Below are 25803 nucleotides of genomic sequence, written 5' to 3'. Positions count from 1 at the left end.
GAGAGAGTGTGGAGGGGGTGTCTCATGGCTGAGAGAGAGAGTGTGTGTGTGTATGTGTGGAGGGGGTGTCTCATGGCTGAGAGAGTGTGTGTGGAGGGGGTGTCTCATGGCTGAGAGAGAGAGAGTGTGTGTGTGTATGTGTGGAGGGGGTGTCTCATGGCTGAGAGAGAGTGTGTGTGTGTGTGTGGAGGGGGGGTTGCAGGCAGATATTTCACAACAAAATTCTTGCTGGACTTTGGCTCTATGGTCAATAACAGCCCCTGAGGAACATAGAGGAATGTTTTGGAATCACACATTCCACAATACAACTGATAGAAAGTATTGCAAGGGACCAAGGACCCTTAGCAGCCGAGGATCCCTAGCGGCCGAGGACCCCAAGCGGTCGAGGACCCCAAGTGGTCGAGGACCCCTAGCGGTCGAGGACCCCAAGCGTCCGAGGACCCCTAGCGGTCGAGGACCCCAAGCGTCTGAGGACCCCTAGCGGTCGAGGACCCCAAGTGGTCGAGGACCCCTAGTGGTCGAGGACCCCAAGTGTCCGAGGACCCCTAGCGGTCGAGGACCCCAAGCGGTCGAGGACCCCAAGCGGTCGAGGACCCCTAGCGGTCGAGGACCCCAAGCGGTCGAGGACCCCAAGCGACCGCTTCTGTTGCTTATGCCTAGGGCCGGCCCTGCACACACACTGGGCACATGGTGTTACAATTAGGGCAGTGTTTTGACCCAGAATGACTTCAGATAGAGCTGGATACACTCTGTATTTCCACTGAGGGGGTGTCTCATGGCTGAGAGAGAGAGTATGTGTGTGTGTATGTGTGGAGGGGGTGTCTCATGGCTGAGAGAGAGAGAGAGTGTGTGTGTGTGTGTGTGTGTGTGTGGAGGGGGGGTTGCAGGCAGATATTTCACAACAAAATTCTTGCAGGACTTTGGCTCTATGGCCAATAACAGCCCCTGAGGAACATAGAGGAATGTTTTGGGGTCCCACACACACACACATTCCACAATCCAACTGATATAACTTATTGACTATGTAAAGAATGTAAACCCTCGACCTGCATCAACTCCTCATGCTCCTTCAGAAAGTATTCACACTCCTTCACTTATTCTACATTACAGCCTGAATTTAAAATGGATTACATTTCCATCAAAGGGTAATAATTATTATTATTTTTTATACAAATGAATTAAAAATGAAAAGCTGAAATGTCTTAAATCAATGATTTATTAATTAATCAATAAGTATTCAATCCCTTTATTTATTTATTTAGACACTTTAGTCATTTAGCGGACGGTCTTATCCAGAGTGACTTAGAAATGAGTGCATTTCCATACTGGATCTAATAGCCACATGGGACTATTATGACAAGCTAATAAGGTCCTTCAGTCGAGCCGTGATTTTCAAACACAGATTCAACCACAAAGACCAGGAAGGCTTTCCAATGCCTCGCAAAGAAGGGCACCTATTGGTAGATGGGTAAAAAAAACATTGACATTGAATATCCCTTTGAACATGATGAAGTTATTACACCCAGTCACTACAAAGTTACAGGCTTCCTTTCTAACTCAGTTGACGGAGAGGAAGGAAACTACTCAGGGATTTTCACCATGAGGCCAACGTTAGAGTTTAATGTGATAGGAGAAAACTGAGGATGGATAATTTTTTCTCCAAAACATGCATCCTGTTTGCAACAAGGCACTAAAGTAAACCTGCAACAAATGTGGCAAAGCTACTTTTTGTCCTGAATATAAAAGTGTTATGTTTGCGGCTACAACACATTACTGAGTATCACTCTCCATATTTTCAAACATAGTGGTGGCTGCATCATGTTATGGGTATGCTTGTAATCGTTAAGGACTGGGGAGATTTTCAAGATTAAAACATTACTGAGTATCAATTTGACAGAGCTTGAAGAATTTTGAAAAGAATAATGGACAAATGTTGCACAATTCAGGTGTGGAATACTATTAGACTTACCCAGAAAGACTCACAGTTCTTAGAGCATTACCCAGAAAGACTCACAGCTCTTAGAGCCTTACCCAGAAAGACTCACAACTCTTAGAGCCTTACCCAGAAAGACTCACAGCTCTTAGAGCCTTACACATAAAGACTCACAGCTCTTAGAGCCTTACCCAGAAAGACTCACAACTCTTAGAGCCTTACCCAGAAAGACTCACAGCTCTTAGAGCCTTACACATAAAGACTCACAGCTCTTAGAGCCTTACACATAAAGACTCACAGCTCTTAGAGCCTTACCCAGAAAGACTCACAGCTCTTAGAGCCTTACCCAGAAAGACTCACAGCTCTTAGCGCCTTACCCAGAAAGACTCACAACTCTTAGAGCCTTACCCAGAAAGACTCACAGCTCTTAGAGCCTTACCCAGAAAGACTCACAGAAAGACTCACAGCTGTAATCGCTGCCAAATGTGTGCTTCTTCAAATTATTGACTCATGGGTGTGACTACTTGTGTAACTGAGAGATTTCTGTATTTAATGTTCAATACATTTGCAAAAAATGTCGGAAAACACGTTTTCATTTTGTCCTTATCTTGTCTTGTGTGTAGGTCAGCGAAAAATATTAATATCTAATCCATGTTGAATTCAGGCTGTAACCCAACAAAATGTGTAATAAATCCAGGGGTATACATACTTCCTGAAGGAACTGTTCAAATTAATATTGTATGAGGATTTGCCAAAGTGTTACTTGCCAAACTTCTATCTATATGCCTCGACCTATATAAATACCTCATGCATATCCAGGTAGAACATGGTATTTCATTTATACAAGTAAAAAAATGAATACTATCGGTCAAACGGACAGCATGTTGAACTCATGTTAACTGTGGAAATCATTCATCCCGTGGGCGCATACTCAACACACTCATAAATGCGCAGATTTTATAACCGAATTCTCTCCATGCAACTTTTTTTCTGTAGTCTGTTTAGGTGGCTACTCAATCATACACATTATAGTAACATAAAGGGGAACTTACAAAGATGTTATCGAACTTTCCATCGTAGAATAAAACGGGTTTATCCAGCGCTAGTTGTTGCGAGAGGTCATTCCCCTGTTCCAGAACGTGGTCTCCAGTGGTTTTGCCGAACGGGAAGAACTCTGCCCGGGTCAGACCATGCACAGACACTGCCCACCCCAGAAGAAGGGTCGCGTAGAACAGCCATCCTTGCCCCTGCTGTCCCATGATTAGTGCTTCACAGACCGCGGAGTGGAGCAGTCAGAGGGTAGCGCAGATGCAGAGAGACTGTTGCACTGAACTAGCCCCACAGCAGATTAAGCACAAAGAGAGAGTTGTGTCCAGGGCCGGTTCTCCCCTATTTTGGGGCCCTAAACAAGATTTTAGTGGCACCCCTCTTGAAGGTTGAGGGAAAAAAGTTAATTTCCTGCAAATTCTACACATTTTGCCATGGGGCGTAGAGAATAAATGTGCTGTTTTACACATTTTATAATGAACTACAGCATGTCAATATAATATAATATAATATCTGAGTGAGCATAACTAATTAAGTGGCTGTTGGTGACTGACAATTTATTTTTTATTTAACCTTTATTTAACTAGGCAAGTCGGTTAAGAACAAATTCTTATTTACAATGACGGCCTAGCAAAAAGGCCTCCTGCGGGGACGGAGGCTGGGATTAAAAAGATAAGACAAAACACACATCACGAAAAGAGAGACACCACAACACTACATAAAGAGAGACCTAAGACAACAACATAGCATGGCAGCAACACATGACAACACAGCATGGTAACAACACAACATGACAACGCAGCATAGTAGCAACACAACATGATAACAACATGGTAGCAACACAACATGGTAGCAACACAACATGATAACAACATGGTAGCAACACAACATGGTAGCAACACAACATGGTTGCATCACAACATGATAACAACATGGTAGCAACACAGCATGGTAACAACACAACATGACAACGCAGCATAGTAGCAACACAACATGATAACAACATGGTAGCAACACAACATGGTAGCAACACAACATGATAACAACATGGTAGCGGCAAAACATGGTAGCATCACAACATGGTATCAGGGTTAGTTTGTGTGCTGAGAGAAGGACAGTGCACCGTCTAGCCATACTCCCAAGTATTTTATATGAGGTAACTACCTCAAACTCTAAACCCTCAGAGGTAGTAATAACACCTGTGGGAAGAGGGCATTCTTCTAACCAAACCACATGACCTTTGTTTTGGAGGTGATCAGAACAAGGTTAAGAGCAGAGCTCTGGGTTCACCCTTGGTGACAGGCAGTGGCTGAGACAGCAGATGTGCTGACTTTATACACTGCACTCTTTGAGAGAGGTAGTTAGCAAACTAGGCCCTCAGTGACACCAACAGTCCTTAGTCGGCCCACAGGAATGGAATGGTCCACCATATCAAATGCTTTGGCCAAGTCAGTTAAAATAGCAGCACAACATTGCTTAGAATCAAGGGCAGTGTTGACATCATTTAGAACCTTTAAGGTTGCAATGACACATCCATAACCTGAGCTGAAACCAGATTGCAAACCAGAGAGAATAATATAGACGTCAAGAAAGTTTTTCCAACACTTTCGATAAACAGGGCAAAGTAGAAATAGGCCTATAACAGTTAGGATCAACTTGACAAGAGAAAAACTGATGATGCAAAACGAAATGTCGAAATTACACCTGGTCTATTGTACTATTCTTTCTCTCAATAGTAATTTGAGACCTGACTGAGTTCCCCAAAAAACACACCAGAAAACGTTTTTCTTGGGTCCCCCTAGCGGCCGGGGGCCCTAAGAACCTCTTATGTTACATACAGTATGCATAGAACCGGCCCTGATTGTGACTGTCAGAGTTGACAGGGTAGAACAGTGGGACAGTGTAGGACCGGCCCTGGTTGTGACTGTCAGAGTTGACAATGGGACAGTGTAGGACCGGCCCTGGTTGTGACTGTCAGAGTTGACAGGGTAGAACAGTGGGACAGTGTAGGACCGGCCCTGGTTGTGCCTGTCAGAGATGATAGGGTAGGACAGTGGGATAGTGTAGGACCGGCCCTGGTTGTGACTGTCAGAGTTGACAATGGGACAGTGTAGGACCGGCCCTGGTTGTGCCTGTCAGAGATGACAGGGTAGGACAGTGGGATAGTGTAGGACCGGCCCTGGTTGTGACTGTCAGAGTTGACAATGGGACAGTGTAGGACAGGCCCTGGTTGTGACTGTCAGAGTTGACAGGGTAGGACAGTGGGACAGTATAGGACCAGACCTGGTTGTGACTGTCAGAGTTGACAGGGTAGGACAGTGGGACAGTGTAGGACCGGACCTGGTTGTGACTGTCAGAGTTGACAGGGTAGGACAGTGGGACAGTGTAGGACCGGCCCTGGTTGTGACTGTCAGAGTTGACAGTGGGACAGTGTAGGACCGGCCCTGGTTGTGACTGTCAGAGATGACAGGGTAGGACAGTGGGACAGTGTAGGACCGACCCTGGTTGTGCCAGTCAGAGATGACAGGGTAGGACAGTGGGATAGTGTAGGACCGGCCCTGGTTGTGCCTGTCAGAGTTGACAGGGTAGAATAGTGGGACAGTGGGACAGTGTAGGACTGGATATTCCCCTTGTTCTGTAAACAATAATGATCACCCTCCCCACTCATTGAAGTAACTCAAAAAGAATGGGTACGACCACAAATTACAATAACTGTAGCGATCCTTTTGTCTATGAACCAGGATATCGATTTTGCAACTTCAGCATGGTTTTGTGACCCAGTTTATGCTACGCAGGCCTATGGGCTAGAAGCCTGAGGGTCCGCTGGCCGCAGACCATCTCACTCTCCCTGCCTGTATAATTACACTCTGATCAGAGCCGGCTGCAGACCCTGATCAGAGCCGGCTGCAGACACTGATCAGAGCCGGCTGCAGACCCTGATCAGAGCCGGCTGCAGACCCTGATCAGAGCCGGCTGCAGACCCTGATCAGAGCCGGCTGCAGACCCTGATCAGAGCCGGCTGCAGACCCTGATCAGAGCCGGCTGCAGACCCTGATCAGAGCCGGCTGCAGACCCTGATCAGAGCCGGCTGCAGACACTGATCAGAGCCGGCTGCAGACACTGATCAGAGCCGGCTGCAGACCCTGATCAGAGCCGGCTGCAGACCCTGATCAGAGCCGGCTGCAGACCCTGATCAGAGCCGGCTGCAGACCCTGATCAGAGCCGGCTGCAGACCCTGATCAGAGCCGGCTGCAGACCCTGATCAGAGCCGGCTGCAGACCCTGATCAGCTAGGGAGAAATCAGATTTGAATTATATCAAATATATGCAATGAATTGTCCACCGACAGGTTACTATGCCAACGCACAACACAACCAATAATGAAAGCATAACTGCGTACTGATTACCCACTTAGGGCACTTCAATATATTGGTTTGTGTTTTCAACATCACAATCAAAAAGAATATGTAAATCTGGACAAACAGAAAATACATCCTTCCCAATTCAGTATCCAAAGCTTGGCTTGACAATTTTCCGAATGTGGATTCTGTGATTCAGTCCGCGCTCTCCGCATTGCAGATATTATAGGGTCCTGTAACTGGTTGTGTTATGCCACACATAAAAGGTAATACCTCACGCAGGGTGCGTGTTAGGCTTTCCTGATTAACCCGGCCTGCTGGGAGTATATGTGGACACATTGTTATAGGATGATTTGGGAGAATGATGATCTGCAACAGGCAGCGCTTTCAGTATCAGAAGTAAGAATACAGCCAGACTGGCCTGCTACTGTGCCCTTTCTACACCTCATAAACCGTCCAGAGTAGAGCCACAACTGATCCAAATGGAACGAAACATTCAAATCACGGGGCTTTTCTGCTCCGTTATTCAATTGACATGTTCACAGCAGTTTACAGCCTAGAGTAGAATGTAGTATAAAGGCTAGACAGCAGTTTACAGCCTAGAGTAGAATGTAGTATAAAGGCTAGACAGCAGTTTACAGCCTAGAGTAGAATGTTGTATAAAGGCTAGACAACAGTTTACAGCCTAGAGTAGAATGTTGTATAAAGGCTAGACAGCAGTTTACAGCCTAGAGTAGAATGTAGTATAAAGGCTAGACAGCAGTTTACAGCCTAGAGTAGAATGTAGTATAAAGGCTAGACAGCAGTTTACAGCCTAGAGTAGAATGTAGTATAAAGGCTAGACAGCAGTTTACAGCCTAGAGTAGAATGTAGTATAAAGGCTAGACAGCAGTTTACAGCCTATAGTAGAATGTAGTATAAAGGCTAGACAGCAGTTTACAGCCTATAGTAGAATGTAGTATAAAGGCTAGACAGCAGTTTACAGCCTAGAGTAGAATGTAGTATAAAGGCTAGACAGCAGTTTACAGCCTATAGTAGAATGTAGTATAAAGGCTAGACAGCAGTTTACAGCCTAGAGTAGAATGTAGTATAAAGGCTAGACAGCAGTTTACAGCCTATAGTAGAATGTTGTATAAAGGCTAGACAGCAGTTTACAGCCTAGAGTAGAATGTAGTATAAAGGCTAGACAGCAGTTTACAGCCTATAGTAGAATGTTGTATAAAGGCTAGACAGCAGTTTACAGCCTAGAGTAGAATGTAGTATAAAGGCTAGACAGCAGTTTACAGCCTAGAGTAGAATGTTGTATAAAGGCTAGACAGCAGTTTACAGCCTAGAGTAGAATGTAGTATAAAGGCTAGACAGCAGTTTACAGCCTAGACAGCAGTTTACAGCCTAGAGTAGAATGTTGTATAAAGGCTAGACAGCAGTTTACAGCCTAGAGTAGAATGTTGTAGTGTGGTGTTGTAGGCTAGACAATAATTCTGGTAAATATAGGCCAGTGTGTGGCCTAAAACCAACTGTCTCCACAATGCCTTCACGAGGGAACCAAACACTGGAGATGTGTCTTTTGTTGGGGATCTACCTGGACTAACGCCAGGGGGCCATCTGAGCATGGAGCATTTACTGCCACAGGAACTATACAACCTCTGAGGACAATATGACGGTAACCATGTGTCCCAAATTGCATCCAATTCCCTATGTAGTGCACTACCATAGGGCTCTGGTCTAAAGTAGTGCACTATGTAGGGAATAGGGTGCCATAGGGCTCTGGTCTAAAGTAGTGCACTATGTAGGGAATAGGGTGCCATATGGCTCTGGTCAAAAGTAGTGCACTATAGAGGGAATAGGGCTCTGGTCTAAAGTAGTGCACTATATAGTGAATAGGTTTCTGGTCTAAAGTAGTGCACTATATATTGAATAGGGTGCCATTTGGCACAACCAAATTCAGTGTAGCGTACTCTGATCATTTGAGGCTTGCCGCTGACCAGCTGTGTCACTGTAGCTTGCAGGCGAGCCATACGCTAATCACTGCAGTGGGTATCAACCTCTACCCTGCTGGGATAATGAGTCTTCTGATTGGTTGAACTTGAGCCTCATTGACCCTTGTTGGGGCCTAATGGGTGGGTTTAGCGTGTGGCAGACCTTCTATCGAGAAGTGGATCTTTATATTACAGAGTGGGCCTTTAATTGGCGCTGGAACAGGCATTTCTCTGTTTACTAACCCAAATGATGCTTTGTACAAGTGGAGAGATCACACAATAGCCAACAAAGGTGATTATGAGTTTCATAGTACTCACACCTTCTCGTACTCTTACATTCCAGTGCATCAAGTTGGTAGTTAACTTTCTAAAGAGTGCTTTGACGTCTCCTTTTTTATGGATTTCATTGTCAGAAAGAAACACTAGAAACATCTGAAAAGCTATCTGATATTAGCCAGCCTGCCAGCTTAGTGGAGTCTGCCACTAGCACAGTCAGTGTAGTCAGCTCAGCTATCCCCATTGAGACCGTGTCTGTGCCTCGATCTAGGTTGGGCAAAACTAAACATGACGGTGTACGCCTTCGCAATCTCACTAGGATAAAGACCTCCTTCATTCCGGTCATTATTGAAAGAGATTGTGATATCTCACATCTCAAAATAGGAAACTACTTAATGTTACATCCTTCACTTCCAAGGCAGTTATAGTCAATGAACTAATCACTGATCATAATCTTGATGTGATTGGCCTGACTGAAACATGGCTTAAGCCTGATGAATTTACTGTGTTAAATGAGGCCTCTCCTCCTGGTTACACTGGTGACCATATCCCCCGTGCATCCCGAAAAGGCGGAGGTGTTGCTAACATTTACAATATATATATTTTTTAAATGACTGCATTTTCGTCTTTTGAGCTTCTAGTCATGAAATCTATGCAGCTCAACTCAATCACTTTTTATAGCTACTGTTTACAGGACTCCTGGGCCGTATACAGCGTTCCTCACTGAGTTCCCTGAATTCCTATCGGACCTTGTAGTCATAGCAGATAATATTCTAATTTTGGGAGGTTTTAATATTTACATGGAAAAGTCCACAGACCCACTCCAAAAGGCTTTCGGAGCCATCATCGACTCAGTGGGTTTTGTCCAACATGTCTCCGGACCTACCCACTGTCACAGTCATACTCTGGACCTAGTTTTGTCCCATGGAATCAATGTTGTGGATCTTACTGTTTTTCACAAGACGCAGGATTATGAGGAAAAACACTTATTGTAATAGTAGAGATGTTGACTGGGTGTCCTGACTCTCTGTGGTCACTAAAGATCCCTTGGCACTTATTGTAATAGTAGAGATGTCAACCCCGGTGTCCTGACTAAATTCCCAATCTGGCCCTCATACCATCATGGTCACCTAATCATCCCCATCATCCTGTCGGCTCATTCATCCCATTAACTATGCTGTCAATGAGAACGTGTTCTCAGTCAACTTACCTGGTAAAATCAGGGTTGAATAAAATGTTTATTCGACTGCCATTTTACTTTATGATTAGTGTTCTTCTAGTTTTTACTGTTTCTCATCGTCGAGAAGGAACCTGCGTTTCGTTGTACGATGTATAGCATGCTTATCCCGTACATACGACTAACAAAACGTCAAACTGAAACTAATCTAAACTATTATTGTCTCAGTTGGACAATACAAATATGTTTCAGCTCTAATAACATCAGAGTTTGACAGAAACCACAACATTCCATTCCAGCGTCTGATGTACTTCCTGTCTCACGTGGCTTTGGGTTGCATAGTTCAGCGTTGCCATCAACTGGTCAGTCACAGAACTTGTACAGCAAATAAAAAAATAGTTAAAATTGTGTCACTGTGGCTCCGACAGGTGTAGACGTTGAAATGCTCCGACAGGTGTAGACGTTGAAATGCTCCGACAGGTGTAGACGTTGAAATGCTCCGACAGGTGTAGACGTTGAAATGCTCCGACAGGTGTAGACGTTGAAATGCTCCGACAGGTGTAGACGTTGAAATGCTCCGACAGGTGTAGACGTTGAAATGCTCCGACAGGTGTAGACGTTGAAATGCTCCGACAGGTGTAGACGTTGAAATGCTCCGACAGGTGTAGACGTTGAAATGCTCCGACAGGTGTAGACGTTGAAATGCTCCGACAGGTGTAGACGTTGAAATGCTCCGACAGGTGTAGACGTTGAAATGCTGACAAGCCCTTCACCAACAATGCAGAGTAACAAAATGCAAAATAAACTAAAGTTTAAAAAAAAAGTTACAAAATGCTGTTTCTTGAAACCAGGGCCCATATCCACAAAGTGTCTCAGAGTAGAACATTTGGTCATAAGTGCTGAGAATAGAGATATTTTACTCCTGCTCTTATGGGTAAAAATGAAAGCTATGCATGAATCCTCTGTAGTCATCCGTCCCGCCTCGTCGACAGATATCTAAGATGAGCGGTTCTAACCAGCAGGTGTCATGGTAATAGAAAGAAACAGCCAGGCAGTGACCACGTTTACATGCACACCAATATCCCATTATAATTAGGAATAGTCCAGTACTCTGTTTTTGAGTTGACGTGTATAAACATCATATACCGTTTTACAATAACCTGAATATGTTCCTATCCCGGTTTTGAGAAAGCCGAATGGGATATGCTTATCTTAGATGGGATACTGTGGCATGTAAAACTACCTATCCCATTTACTGTTGGTTCTTGCAGTCTGCCAGGCTCAGTTTCGCACCTTTTAAGTTCAGATGGGAACAGTAATAGTTGGAATAGTAACTGAAGTCTGGACACTGACTGTAGTCCTCAGTCTATTATAATATTAGGCTTTCAACCATATAATTTCTATTTAATTGTTTACCTTTATTTAACTAGGCAAGTCAGTTAAGAACAAATTATTATTTACAATGATGGCCTAGGAACAGTGGGTTAACTGCCTTGCTCAGGGGCAGAACGACAGATTTTTACCTTGTCAGCTCGGGATTTCAATCTTAACCTTTCGGTTACAAGTTCAACACTCTAACCACTAGGCTACCTGCCTCCTCTACACTCTAACCACTAGGGTACCTGCCGCCCCTACACTCTAACCACTAGGCTACCTGCCGCCCCTACACTCAAACCACTAGACTACCTGCCGCCCCTCCACTCTAACCACTAGGCTACCTGCCGCCCCACACTCTTACCACTAGGCTACCTGCCTCCTCTACACTCTAACCACTAGGGTACCTGCCGCCCCTACACTCTAACCTCTAGGGTACCTGCTGTCCCTACACTCTAACCACTAGACTACCTGCCGCCCCAACACTCTAACCACTAGGCTACCTGCCGCCCGTACACTCTAACCACTAGGCTACCTGCCGCCCCTACACTCTAACCACTAGGGTACCTGCCGCCCCTACACTCTAACCACTAGGGTACCTGCCGCCCCTACACTCTAACCACTAGGGTACCTGCCGCCCCTACACTCTAACCACTAGGCTACCTGCCGCCCCTACACTCTAACCACTAGGCTACCTGCCCCCCCTACACTCTAACCATTAGACTACCTGCCGCCCCTACACTCTAACCACTAGACTACCAGCCGCCCCTACACTCTAACCACTAGGCTACCTGCCACCCCAAGACAAACTGAAATACTATCAGAAACATGTTGGATCATTTTCACAGCTTTCAATTGACTTAAAACCGGTCAACAGCTGATGTCGTTTGTAAATGATGCACTGGAAATCTCCCCGCACCCTAAACGTCTTCCCTCCGAGAGAGAAGTAGAAATGAAAGACAAAACCTACAGATGATTCATTCCTTCTGTCGAATGATGACATTATTCTGGTGAGCAAGGGTTGATTTAGTCTTCTAGGGCAACATATAATGACAGAAGACAAGACAAATGATGACAAGTTGACTCACAAATAGCCTACCAAAATGTTGAAAATATTTTAAACTTTAAAATTTACTCCTTTCCTTGGCAAATTAGTAATATTCTGTTTATTAATGGATACAGGGATAGTTTAACGACACAGGGTGAGACCCAGATGCAGACACAGGAGGCAGATGGTTAGAGTCTCTGATATTTATTGAACAACAAGGGGCAGGCAGGAGGCAGGTCGTGGACTGGCAAAAGTTTGTAAAACAGGTCAGAGTTCCAAACGGTACAGGGCGGCAGGCAGGCTCGAGGTCAGGCAGGCTACAGGTCAGGAAGGCTGAATGGTCAGGCAGGCTCGAGGTCAGACAGGATACAGGTCAGGCAGGCTGGAGGTCAGGCAGGCTGAATGGTCAGGCAGGCTCGAGGTCAGGCAGGCTACAGGTCAGGCAGGCTCGAGGTCAGGCAGGCTCGAGGTCAGGACAGGCTGAATGGTCAGGCAGGCTCGAGGTCAGGCAGTCTCGAGGTCAGGCAGGCTGAATGGTCAGGCAGGCTCGAGGTCAGGCAGGCTACAGGTCAGGCAGGCTCGAGGTCAGGCAGGCTCGAGGTCAGGACAGGCTGAATGGTCAGGCAGGCTCGAGGTCAGGCAGGCTCGAGGTCAGGAAGGCTGAATGGTCAGGCAGGCTCGAGGTCAGATAGGCTGAATGGTCAGGCAGGCTCGAGGTCAGGCAGGCTACAGGTCAGGCAGGCTCGAGGTCAGGACAGGCTGAATGGTCAGGCAGGCTCGAGGTCAGGCAGGCTCGAGGTCAGGCAGGCTCGAGGTCAGGCAGGCTGAATGGTCAGGAAGGCTTGAGGTCAGGCAGGCTCGAGGTCAGGCAGGCTGAATGGTCAGGCAGGTTCGAGGTCACTCAGGGTCGAGGTCAGGCAGGCTGAATGGTCAGACAGTCTCGAGGTCAGGCAGGCTGAATGGTCTGGCAGGCTTGAGGTCAGGCAGGCTCGAGGTCAGGCAGGCTCGAGGTCAGGCAGGCTGAATGGTCAGGCAGGTTCGAGGTCACTCAGGCTCGAGGTCAGGCAGGCTGAATGGTCAGACAGTCTCGAGGTCAGGCAGGCTGAATGGTCAGGCAGGCTGAAGGTCAGGCAGGCTACAGGTCAGGCAGGCTCGAGGTCAGGCAGGCTCGAGGTCAGGACAGGCTGAATGGTCAGGCAGGCTCGAGGTCAGGCAGGCTCGAGGTCAGGCAGGCTCGAGGTCAGGCAGGCTGAATGGTCAGGCAGGCTTGAGGTCAGGCAGGCTCGAGGTCAGGCAGGCTGAATGGTCAGGCAGGTTCAAGGTCACTCAGGGTCGAGGTCAGGCAGGCTGAATGGTCAGACAGTCTCGAGGTCAGGCAGGCTGAATGGTCAGGCAGGTTTGAGGTCAGGCAGGCTCGAGTCAGGCAGGCTGAATGGTCAGACATTCTCGAGGTCAGGCAGGCTCGAGGTCAGGCAAGCTGAATGGTCAGGCAGGTTCGAGGTCACTCAGGCTCGAGGTCAGGCAGGGTGAATGGTCAGGCAGGCTCGAGGTCAGGCAGGCTGAATGGTCAGGCAGGCTCAAGGTCAGGCAGGCTTGAGGTCAGGCAGGCTCAAGGTCAGGATAGGCTCAAGGTCAGGATAGGCTGAATGGTCAGGAAAGGCTGAATGGTCAGGATTGGCTGAATGGTCAGGCAGGCTGAATGGTCAGGCAGGCTCGAGGTCAGGCAGGCTCGAGGTCGGGCAGGCTCAAGGTCAGGCAGGCTCGAGGTCAGGCAGGCTAAAAGTCAGGCAGGCTCGAGGTCAGACAGGCTCGAGGTCAGGCAGGCTCGAGGTCAGGACATGCTGAATGGTCAGGCAGGCTTGAGATCAGGCAGGCTGAATGGTCATGCAGGCTCGAGGTCAGGCAGGCTTGAGGACAGGCAGGCTGAATGGTCAGGCAGGCTCGAGGTCAGGCAGGCTGAATGGTCAGGCAGGCTTGAGGTCAGGCAGGCTGAATGGTCAGGCAGGCTCGAGGTCAGGCAGGCTCAAGGTCAGGAAGGCTCGAGGTCAGGCAGGCTCGAGGTCAGGCAGGCTCGAGGTCAGGACAGGCTGAATGGTCAGGCAGGCTTGGGGTCAGGCAGGCTTGGGGTCAGGCAGGCTACAGGTCAGGCAGGCTCGAGGTCAGGCAGGCTCGAGGTCAGGCAGGCTCGAGGTCAGGCAGGCTCGAGGTCAGGACAGGCTGAATGGTCAGGCAGGCTCGAGGTCAGGCAGGCTGAATGGTCAGGAAGGCTCGAGGTCAGGCAGGCTCGAGGTCAGGCAGGCTCGAGGTCAGGACAGGCTGAATGGTCAGGCAGGCTCGAGGTCAGGCAGGCTCGAGGTCAGGCAGGCTCGAGGTCAGGAAGGCTGAATGGTCAGGCAGGCTCGAGGTCAGGCAGGCTGAATGGTCAGGCAGGCTCGAGGTCAGGACAGGCTGAAGGGTCAGGCAGGCTCGAGGTCAGGCAGGCTCGAGGTCAGGCAGGCTCGAGGTCAGGCAGGCTGAATGGTCAGGCAGGCTTGAGGTCAGGCAGGCTCGAGGTCAGGCAGGCTGAATGGTCAGGCAGGTTCGAGGTCACTCAGGGTCGAGGTCAGGCAGGCTGAATGGTCAGACAGTCTCGAGGTCAGGCAGGCTGAATGGTCAGGCAGGCTTGAGGTCAAGCAGGCTCGAGGTCAGGCAGGCTCGAGGTCAGGCAGGCTGAATGGTCGGACAGTCTCGAGGTCAGGCAGGCTCGAGGTCAGGCAGGCTGAATGGTCATGCAGGCTCGAGGTCAGGCAGGCTTGAGGTCAGGCAGGCTGAATGGTCAGGCAGGCTCGAGGTCAGGCAGGCTGAATGGTCAGGCAGGCTTGAGGTCAGGCAGGCTGAATGGTCAGGCAGGCTCGAGGTCAGGCAGGCTCGAGGTCAGACAGTCTCGAGATCAGGCAGGCTGAATGGTCAGGCAGGCTTGAGGTCAGGCAGGCTCGAGGTCAGGCAGGCTCGAGGTCAGGCAGGCTGAATGGTCAGACAGTCTCGAGGTCAGGCAGGCTCGAGGTCAGGCAGGCTGAATGGTCAGACAGTCTCGAGGTCAGGCAGGCTCGAGGTCAGGCAGGCTGAATGGTCAGGCAGGTTCGAGGTCACTCAGGCTCGAGGTCAGGCAGGCTGAATGGTCAGACATTCTCGAGGTCAGGCAGGCTGAATGGTCAGGCAGGCTCGAGGTCAGGCAGGCTCAAGGTCAGGATAGGCTCAAGGTCAGGATAGGCTGAATGGTCAGGCAGGCTGAATGGTCAGGCAGGCTCGAGGTCAGGCAGGCTCGAGGTCGGGCAGGCTCAAGGTCAGGCAGGCTCGAGGTCAGGCAGGCTAAAAGTCAGGCAGGCTCGAGGTCAGGCAGGATCGAGGTCAGGCAGGCTGAATGGTCAGGAAAGGCTGAATGGTCAGGATAGGCTGAATGGTCAGGCAGGCTGAATGGTCAGGCAGGCTCGAGGTCAGGCAGGCTCGAGGTCGGGCAGGCTCAAGGTCAGGCAGGCTCGAGGTCAGGCAGGCTAAAAGTCAGGCAGGCTCGAGGTCAGGCAGGCTCGAGGTCAGGCAGGCTCGAGGTCAGGACAGGCTGAATGGTGAGGCAGGCTTGAGATCAGGCAGGCTGAATGGTCATGCAGGCTCGAGGTCAGGCAGGCTTGAGGTCAGGCAGGCTGAATGGTCAGGCAGGCTCGAGGTCAGGCAGGCTGAATGGTCAGGCAGGCTTGAGGTCAGGCAGGCTGAATGGTCAGGCAGGCTCGAGGTCAGGCAGGCTCGAGGTCAGGCAGGCTGAATGGTCAGGCAGGTTCGAGGTCACTCAGGCTCGAGGTCAGGCAGGCTGAATGGTCAGACAGTCACGAGGTCAGGCAGGCTGAATGGTCAGGCAGGCTCGAGGTCAGGCAGGCTACAGGTCAGGCAGGCTCGAGGTCAGGCAGGCTCGAGGTCAGGCAGGCTACAGGTCAAGCAGGCTCGAGGTCATGCAGGCTCGAGGTCAGGACAGGCTGAATGGTCAGGCAGGCTCGAGGTCAGGCAGGTTCGAGGTCACTCAGGGTCGAGGTCAGGCAGGCTGAATGGTCAGACAGTCTCGAGGTCAGGCAGGCTGAATGGTCAGGCAGGCTTGAGGTCAGGCAGGCTCGAGGTCAGACAGGCTGAATGGTCAGGCAGTCTCGAGGTCAGGATAGGCTGAATGGTCAAGCAGGCTGAATGGTCAGGCAGGCTCGAGGTCAGGCAGGCTCGAGGTCGGGCAGGCTCAAGGTCAGGCAGGCTTGAGGTCAGGCAGGCTAAAGGTCAGGTAGGCTCGAGGTCAGGCAGGCTCGAGGTCAGGCAGGCTCGAGGTCAGGACAGGCTGAATGGTCAGGCAGGCTTGAGGTCAGGCAAGCTGAATGGTCATGCAGGCTCGAGGTCAGGCAGGCTTGAGGTCAGGCAGGCTGAATGGTCAGGCAGGCTCGAGGTCAGGCAGGCTCGAGGTCAGGCAGGCTGAATGGTCAGGCAGGCTTGAGGTCAGGCAGGCTGAATGGTCACGCAGGCTCGAGGTCAGGCAGGCTCAAGGTCAGGCAGGCTCGAGGTCAGGCAGGCTCGAGGTCAGGCAGGCTCGAGGTCAGGACAGGCTCAATGGTCAGGCAGGCTTGGGGTCAGGCAGGCTACAGGTCAGGCAGGCTGAATGGTCAGACAGTCTCGAGGTCAGGCAGGCTCGAGGTCAGGCAGGCTGAATGGTCATGCAGGCTCGAGGTCAGGCAGGCTTGAGGTCAGGCAGGCTGAATGGTCAGGCAGGCTCGAGGTCAGGCAGGCTGAATGGTCAGGCAGGCTTGAGGTCAGGCAGGCTGAATGGTCAGGCAGGCTCGAGGTCAGGCAGGCTCGAGGTCAGGCAGGCTCGAGGTCAGGCAGGCTGAATGGTCAGACAGTCTCGAGGTCAGGCAGGCTGAATGGTCAGGCAGGCTTGAGGTCAGGCAGGCTCGAGGTCAGGCAGGCTCGAGGTCAGGCAGGCTGAATGGTCAGACAGTCTCGAGGTCAGGCAGGCTCGAGGTCAGGCAGGCTGAATGGTCAGGCAGGTTCGAGGTCACTCAGGCTCGAGGTCAGGCAGGCTGAATGGTCAAACATTCTCGAGGTCAGGCAGGCTGAATGGTCAGGCAGGCTCGAGGTCAGGCAGGCTCAAGGTCAGGATAGGCTCAAGGTCAGGATAGGCTGAATGGTCAGGCAGGCTGAATGGTCAGGCAGGCTCGAGGTCAGGCAGGCTCGAGGTCGGGCAGGCTCAAGGTCAGGCAGGCTCGAGGTCAGGCAGGCTAAAAGTCAGGCAGGCTCGAGGTCAGGCAGGATCGAGGTCAGGCAGGCTGAATGGTCAGGAAAGGCTGAATGGTCAGGATAGGCTGAATGGTCAGGCAGGCTGAATGGTCAGGCAGGCTCGAGGTCAGGCAGGCTCGAGGTCGGGCAGGCTCAAGGTCAGGCAGGCTCGAGGTCAGGCAGGCTAAAAGTCAGGCAGGCTCGAGGTCAGGCAGGCTCGAGGTCAGGACAGGCTGAATGGTGAGGCAGGCTTGAGATCAGGCAGGCTGAATGGTCATGCAGGCTCGAGGTCAGGCAGGCTTGAGGTCAGGCAGGCTGAATGGTCAGGCAGGCTCGAGGTCAGGCAGGCTGAATGGTCAGGCAGGCTTGAGGTCAGGCAGGCTGAATGGTCAGGCAGGCTCGAGGTCAGGCAGGCTCGAGGTCAGGCAGGCTGAATGGTCAGGCAGGTTCGAGGTCACTCAGGCTCGAGGTCAGGCAGGCTGAATGGTCAGACAGTCACGAGGTCAGGCAGGCTGAATGGTCAGGCAGGCTCGAGGTCAGGCAGGCTACAGGTCAGGCAGGCTCGAGGTCAGGCAGGCTCGAGGTCAGGCAGGCTACAGGTCAAGCAGGCTCGAGGTCATGCAGGCTCGAGGTCAGGACAGGCTGAATGGTCAGGCAGGCTCGAGGTCAGGCAGGTTCGAGGTCACTCAGGGTCGAGGTCAGGCAGGCTGAATGGTCAGACAGTCTCGAGGTCAGGCAGGCTGAATGGTCAGGCAGGCTTGAGGTCAGGCAGGCTCGAGGTCAGACAGGCTGAATGGTCAGGCAGTCTCGAGGTCAGGATAGGCTGAATGGTCAAGCAGGCTGAATGGTCAGGCAGGCTCGAGGTCAGGCAGGCTCGAGGTCGGGCAGGCTCAAGGTCAGGCAGGCTTGAGGTCAGGCAGGCTAAAGGTCAGGCAGGCTCGAGGTCAGGCAGGCTCGAGGTCAGGCAGGCTCGAGGTCAGGCAGGCTCGAGGTCAGGACAGGCTGAATGGTCAGGCAGGCTTGAGGTCAGGCAAGCTGAATGGTCATGCAGGCTCGAGGTCAGGCAGGCTTGAGGTCAGGCAGGCTGAATGGTCAGGCAGGCTCGAGGTCAGGCAGGCTCGAGGTCAGGCAGGCTGAATGGTCAGGCAGGCTTGAGGTCAGGCAGGCTGAATGGTCACGCAGGCTCGAGGTCAGGCAGGCTCAAGGTCAGGCAGGCTCGAGGTCAGGCAGGCTCGAGGTCAGGCAGGCTCGAGGTCAGGACAGGCTCAATGGTCAGGCAGGCTTGGGGTCAGGCAGGCTACAGGTCAGGCAGGCTCGAGGTCAGGCAGGCTCGAGGTCAGGCAGGCTCGAGGTCAGGACAGGCTGAATGGTCAGGCAGGCTCGAGGTCAGGCAGGCTGAATGGTCAGACAGTCTCGAGGTCAGGCAGGCTGAATGGTCAGGCAGGCTCGAGGTCAGGCAGGCTACAGGTCAGGCAGGCTCGAGGTCAGGCAGGCTCGAGGTCAGGCAGGCTACAGGTCAAGCAGGCTCGAGGTCATGCAGGCTCGAGGTCAGGACAGGCTGAATGGTCAGGCAGGCTCGAGGTCAGGCAGGCTCGAGGTCAGACAGGCTGAATGGTCAGGCAGTCTCGAGGTCAGGATAGGCTGAATGGTCAGGCAGGCTGAATGGTCAGGCAGGCTCGAGGTCAGGCAGGCTCGAGGTCGGGCAGGCTCAAGGTCAGGCAGGCTTGAGGTCAGGCAGGCTAAAGGTCAGGCAGGCTCGAGGTCAGGCAGGCTCGAGGTCAGGCAGGCTCGAGGTCAGGACAGGCTGAATGGTCAGGCAGGCTTGAGGTCAGGCAAGCTGAATGGTCATGCAGGCTCGAGGTCAGGCAGGCTTGAGGTCAGGCAGGCTGAATGGTCAGGCAGGCTCGAGGTCAGGCAGGCTGAATGGTCAGGCAGGCTTGAGGTCAGGCAGGCTGAATGGTCAGGCAGGCTCGAGGTCAGGCAGGCTCAAGGTCAGGCAGGCTCGAGGTCAGGCAGGCTCGAGGTCAGGCAGGCTCGAGGTCAGGACAGGCTCAATGGTCAGGCAGGCTTGGGGTCAGGCAGGCTACAGGTCAGGCAGGCTCGAGGTCAGGCAGGCTCGAGGTCAGGCAGGCTCGAGGTCAGGACAGGCTGAATGGTCAGGCAGGCTCGAGGTCAGGCAGGCTCGAGGTCAGGCAGGCTCGAGGTCAGGACAGGCTGAATGGTCAGGCAGGCTTGGGGTCAGGCAGGCTACAGGTCAGGCAGGCTCGAGGTCAGGCAGGCTCGAGGTCAGGCAGGCTCGAGGTCATGCAGGCTCGAGGTCAGGACAGGCTGAATGGTCAGGCAGGCTCGAGGTCAGGCAGGCTGAATGGTCAGGCAGGCTCGAGGTCAGGACAGGGTGAATGGTCAGGCAGGCTTGAGGTCAGGCAGGCTCGAGGTCAGGAAGGCTGAATGGTCAGGCAGGCTCGAGGTCAGGCAGGCTGAATGGTCAGGCAGGCTCGAGGTCAGGACAGGCTGAAGGGTCAGGCAGGCTCGAGGTCAGGCAGGCTCGAGGTCAGGCAGGCTCGAGGTCAGGCAGGCTGAATGGTCAGGCAGGCTTGAGGTCAGGCAGGCTCGAGGTCAGGCAGGCTGAATGGTCAGGCAGGTTCGAGGTCACTCAGGGTCGAGGTCAGGCAGGCTGAATGGTCAGACAGTCTCGAGGTCAGGCAGGCTGAATGGTCAGGCAGGCTTGAGGTCAAGCAGGCTCGAGGTCAGGCAGGCTCGAGGTCAGGCAGGCTGAATGGTCAGACAGTCTCGAGGTCAGGCAGGCTCGAGGTCAGGCAGGCTGAATGGTCATGCAGGCTCGAGGTCAGGCAGGCTTGAGGTCAGGCAGGCTGAATGGTCAGGCAGGCTCGAGGTCAGGCAGGCTGAATGGTCAGGCAGGCTTGAGGTCAGGCAGGCTGAATGGTCAGGCAGGCTCGAGGTCAGGCAGGCTCGAGGTCAGGCAGGCTCGAGGTCAGGCAGGCTGAATGGTCAGACAGTCTCGAGGTCAGGCAGGCTGAATGGTCAGGCAGGCTTGAGGTCAGGCAGGCTCGAGGTCAGGCAGGCTCGAGGTCAGGCAGGCTGAATGGTCAGACAGTCTCGAGGTCAGGCAGGCTCGAGGTCAGGCAGGCTGAATGGTCAGGCAGGTTCGAGGTCACTCAGGCTCGAGGTCAGGCAGGCTGAATGGTCAGACAGTCTCGAGGTCAGGCAGGCTGAATGGTCAGGCAGGCTCGAGGTCAGGCAGGCTCAAGGTCAGGATAGGCTCAAGGTCAGGATAGGCTGAATGGTCAGGCAGGCTGAATGGTCAGGCAGGCTCGAGGTCAGGCAGGCTCGAGGTCGGGCAGGCTCAAGGTCAGGCAGGCTCGAGGTCAGGCAGGCTAAAAGTCAGGCAGGCTCGAGGTCAGGCAGGATCGAGGTCAGGCAGGCTGAATGGTCAGGAAAGGCTGAATGGTCAGGATAGGCTGAATGGTCAGGCAGGCTGAATGGTCAGGCAGGCTCGAGGTCAGGCAGGCTCGAGGTCGGGCAGGCTCAAGGTCAGGCAGGCTCGAGGTCAGGCAGGCTAAAAGTCAGGCAGGCTCGAGGTCAGGCAGGCTCGAGGTCAGGCAGGCTCGAGGTCAGGACAGGCTGAATGGTGAGGCAGGCTTGAGATCAGGCAGGCTGAATGGTCATGCAGGCTCGAGGTCAGGCAGGCTTGAGGTCAGGCAGGCTGAATGGTCAGGCAGGCTCGAGGTCAGGCAGGCTGAATGGTCAGGCAGGCTTGAGGTCAGGCAGGCTGAATGGTCAGGCAGGCTCGAGGTCAGGCAGGCTCGAGGTCAGGCAGGCTGAATGGTCAGGCAGGTTCGAGGTCACTCAGGCTCGAGGTCAGGCAGGCTGAATGGTCAGACAGTCTCGAGGTCAGGCAGGCTGAATGGTCAGGCAGGCTCGAGGTCAGGCAGGCTACAGGTCAGGCAGGCTCGAGGTCAGGCAGGCTCGAGGTCAGGCAGGCTACAGGTCAAGCAGGCTCGAGGTCATGCAGGCTCGAGGTCAGGACAGGCTGAATGGTCAGGCAGGCTCGAGGTCAGGCAGGTTCGAGGTCACTCAGGGTCGAGGTCAGGCAGGCTGAATGGTCAGACAGTCTCGAGGTCAGGCAGGCTGAATGGTCAGGCAGGCTTGAGGTCAGGCAGGCTTGAGGTCAGGCAGGCTGAATGGTCAGGCAGGCTCGAGGTCAGGCAGGCTCGAGGTCAGGCAGGCTCGAGGTCAGGCAGGCTGAATGGTCAGACAGTCTCGAGGTCAGGCAGGCTGAATGGTCAGGCAGGCTTGAGGTCAGGCAGGCTCGAGGTCAGGCAGGCTCGAGGTCAGGCAGGCTGAATGGTCAGACAGTCTCGAGGTCAGGCAGGCTCGAGGTCAGGCAGGCTGAATGGTCAGGCAGGTTCGAGGTCACTCAGGCTCGAGGTCAGGCAGGCTGAATGGTCAGACAGTCTCGAGGTCAGGCAGGCTGAATGGTCAGGCAGGCTCGAGGTCAGGCAGGCTCAAGGTCAGGATAGGCTCAAGGTCAGGATAGGCTGAATGGTCAGGCAGGCTGAATGGTCAGGCAGGCTCGAGGTCAGGCAGGCTCGAGGTCGGGCAGGCTCAAGGTCAGGCAGGCTCGAGGTCAGGCAGGCTAAAAGTCAGGCAGGCTCGAGGTCAGGCAGGATCGAGGTCAGGCAGGCTGAATGGTCAGGAAAGGCTGAATGGTCAGGATAGGCTGAATGGTCAGGCAGGCTGAATGGTCAGGCAGGCTCGAGGTCAGGCAGGCTCGAGGTCGGGCAGGCTCAAGGTCAGGCAGGCTCGAGGTCAGGCAGGCTAAAAGTCAGGCAGGCTCGAGGTCAGGCAGGCTCGAGGTCAGGCAGGCTCGAGGTCAGGACAGGCTGAATGGTGAGGCAGGCTTGAGATCAGGCAGGCTGAATGGTCATGCAGGCTCGAGGTCAGGCAGGCTTGAGGTCAGGCAGGCTGAATGGTCAGGCAGGCTCGAGGTCAGGCAGGCTGAATGGTCAGGCAGGCTTGAGGTCAGGCAGGCTGAATGGTCAGGCAGGCTCGAGGTCAGGCAGGCTCGAGGTCAGGCAGGCTGAATGGTCAGGCAGGTTCGAGGTCACTCAGGCTCGAGGTCAGGCAGGCTGAATGGTCAGACAGTCTCGAGGTCAGGCATGCTGAATGGTCAGGCAGGCTCGAGGTCAGGCAGGCTACAGGTCAGGCAGGCTCGAGGTCAGGCAGGCTCGAGGTCAGGCAGGCTACAGGTCAAGCAGGCTCGAGGTCAGGCAGGCTTGAGGTCAGGCAGGCTGAATGGTCAGGCAGGCTCGAGGTCAGGCAGGCTCGAGGTCAGGCAGGCTGAATGGTCAGGCAGGCTTGAGGTCAGGCAGGCTGAATGGTCACGCAGGCTCGAGGTCAGGCAGGCTCAAGGTCAGGCAGGCTCGAGGTCAGGCAGGCTCGAGGTCAGGCAGGCTCGAGGTCAGGACAGGCTCAATGGTCAGGCAGGCTTGGGGTCAGGCAGGCTACAGGTCAGGCAGGCTCGAGGTCAGGCAGGCTCGAGGTCAGGCAGGCTCGAGGTCAGGACAGGCTGAATGGTCAGGCAGGCTCGAGGTCAGGCAGGCTGAATGGTCAGACAGTCTCGAGGTCAGGCAGGCTGAATGGTCAGGCAGGCTCGAGGTCAGGCAGGCTACAGGTCAGGCAGGCTCGAGGTCAGGCAGGCTCGAGGTCAGGCAGGCTACAGGTCAAGCAGGCTCGAGGTCATGCAGGCTCGAGGTCAGGACAGGCTGAATGGTCAGGCAGGCTCGAGGTCAGGCAGGTTCGAGGTCACTCAGGGTCGAGGTCAGGCAGGCTGAATGGTCAGACAGTCTCGAGGTCAGGCAGGCTGAATGGTCAGGCAGGCTTGAGGTCAGGCAGGCTCGATGTCAGACAGGCTGAATGGTCAGGCAGTCTCGAGGTCAGGATAGGCTGAATGGTCAGGCAGGCTGAATGGTCAGGCAGGCTCGAGGTCAGGCAGGCTCGAGGTCGGGCAGGCTCAAGGTCAGGCAGGCTTGAGGTCAGGCAGGCTCGAGGTCAGGCAGGCTCGAGGTCAGGCAGGCTCGAGGTCAGGCAGGCTCGAGGTCAGGACAGGCTGAATGGTCAGGCAGGCTTGAGGTCAGGCAAGCTGAATGGTCATGCAGGCTCGAGGTCAGGCAGGCTTGAGGTCAGGCAGGCTGAATGGTCAGGCAGGCTCGAGGTCAGGCAGGCTGAATGGTCAGGCAGGCTTGAGGTCAGGCAGGCTGAATGGTCAGGCAGGCTCGAGGTCAGGCAGGCTCAAGGTCAGGCAGGCTCGAGGTCAGGCAGGCTCGAGGTCAGGCAGGCTCGAGGTCAGGACAGGCTCAATGGTCAGGCAGGCTTGGGGTCAGGCAGGCTACAGGTCAGGCAGGCTCGAGGTCAGGCAGGCTCGAGGTCAGGCAGGCTCGAGGTCAGGACAGGCTGAATGGTCAGGCAGGCTCGAGGTCAGGCAGGCTCGAGGTCAGGCAGGCTCGAGGTCAGGACAGGCTGAATGGTCAGGCAGGCTTGGGGTCAGGCAGGCTACAGGTCAGGCAGGCTCGAGGTCAGGCAGGCTCGAGGTCAGGCAGGCTCGAGGTCATGCAGGCTCGAGGTCAGGACAGGCTGAATGGTCAGGCAGGCTCGAGGTCAGGACAGGGTGAATGGTCAGGCAGGCTTGAGGTCAGGCAGGCTCGAGGTCAGGCAGGCTGAATGGTCAGGCAGGCTCGAGGTCAGGCAGGCTGAATGTTCAGGCAGGCTCGAGGTCAGGCAGGCTCGAGGTCAGGAAGGCTGAATGGTCAGGCAGGCTCGAGATCAGGCAGGCTGAATGGTCAGGCAGGCTCGAGGTCAGGCAGGCTACAGGTCAGGCAGGGTCAAGGTCAGGACAGGCTGAATGGTCAGGCAGGCTCGAGGTCAGGCAGGCTGAATGGTCAGGCAGGCTTGAGGTCAGGCAGGCTCGAGGTCAGGCAGGCTGAATGGTCAGGCAGGTTCGAGGTCACTCAGGGTCGAGGTCAGGCAGGCTGAATGGTCAGACAGTCTCGAGGTCAGGCAGGCTGAATGGTCTGGCAGGCTTGAGGTCAGGCAGGCTCGAGGTCAGGCAGGCTCGAGGTCAGGCAGGCTGAATGGTCAGACAGTCTCGAGGTCAGGCAGGCTCGGGGTCAGGCAGGCTGAATGGTCAGGCAGGTTCGAGGTCACTCAGGCTCGAGGTCAGGCAGGCTGAATGGTCAGACAGTCTCGAGGTCAGGCAGGCTGAATGGTCAGGCAGGCTCGAGGTTAGGCAGGCTACAGGTCAGGCAGGCTCGAGGTCAGGCAGGCTCGAGGTCAGGACAGCCTGAATGGTCAGGCAGGCTCGAGGTCAGGCAGGTTCGAGGTCAGGCAGGCTCGAGGTCAGGCAGGCTGAATGGTCAGGCAGGCTTGAGGTCAGGCAGGCTCGAGGTCAGGCAGGCTGAATGGTCAGGCAGGTTCGAGGTCACTCAGGGTCGAGGTCAGGCAGGCTGAATGGTCAGACAGTCTCGAGGTCAGGCAGGCTGAATGGTCAGGCAGGCTTGAGGTCAGGCAGGCTCGAGGTCAGGCAGGCTCGAGGTCAGGCAGGCTGAATGGTCAGGCAGGTTCGAGGTCACTCAGGCTCGAGGTCAGGCAGGCTGAATGGTCAGACAGTCTCGAGGTCAGGCAGGCTGAATGGTCAGGCAGGCTCGAGGTCAGGCAGGCTCGAGGTCAGGCAGGCTCGAGGTCAGGCAGGCTACAGGTCAGGCAGGCTACAGGTCAGGCAGGCTCGAGATCAGGCAGGCTCGAGGTCAGGACAGGCTGAATGGTCAGGCAGGCTCGAGGTCAGGCAGGCTCGAGGTCAGGCTGGCTTGAGGTCAGGCAGGCTCGATGTCAGGCAGGCTGAATGGTCAGGCAGGCTTGAGGTCAGGCACGCTCGAGGTCAGGCAGGCTGAATGGTCAGGCAGGTTCGAGGTCACTCAGGGTCGAGGTCAGGCAGGCTGAATGGTCAGACAGTCTCGAGGTCAGGCAGGCTGAATGGTCAGGCAGGCTTGAGGTCAGGCAGGCTCGAGGTCAGACAGTCTCGAGGTCAGGCAGGCTCGAGGTCAGGCAGGCTGAATGGTCAGGCAGGTTCGAGGTCACTCAGGCTCAAGTTCAGGCAGGCTGAATGGTCAGACAGTCTTGAGGTCAGGCAGGCTGAATGGTCAGGCAGGCTCGATTTCAGGCAGGCTACAGGTCAGGCAGGCTCGAGGTCAGGCAGGCTCGAGGTCAGGACAGGCTGAATGGTCAGGCAGGCTCGAGGTCAGGCAGGCTCGAGGT

At 54.0% G+C, this 25803-nt stretch overlaps 1 protein-coding gene across 4 annotated transcripts in view; it reads right to left on the bottom strand.

The window, feature by feature from the left end:
• nid1a (nidogen 1a) overlaps window positions 1–3360 on the bottom strand; it is a 69154-nt gene extending 65794 nt beyond the window's left edge. For all 4 annotated transcript variants that reach the window (XM_090201707.1, XM_090201708.1, XM_090201709.1 and 1 more), the window contains exon 1: window positions 2986–3360. In XM_090201707.1, the coding sequence (XP_090057833.1) occupies window positions 2986–3192 (207 nt within the window). In that variant the 5' untranslated portion in view covers window positions 3193–3360. The remainder of the gene's footprint in view (window positions 1–2985) is intronic.
• Window positions 3361–25803: the final 22443 nt, after the last annotated feature.

This window comes from Oncorhynchus mykiss, chromosome 16 (genome assembly GCF_057628025.1).
Source record: "Oncorhynchus mykiss isolate SJ-2025 chromosome 16, ASM5762802v1, whole genome shotgun sequence".
Lineage (NCBI taxonomy): Eukaryota > Metazoa > Chordata > Actinopteri > Salmoniformes > Salmonidae > Oncorhynchus > Oncorhynchus mykiss.
Note: the sequence above shows the minus strand (reverse complement) of the source record. Positions and strands in the feature narration are given on the sequence as shown.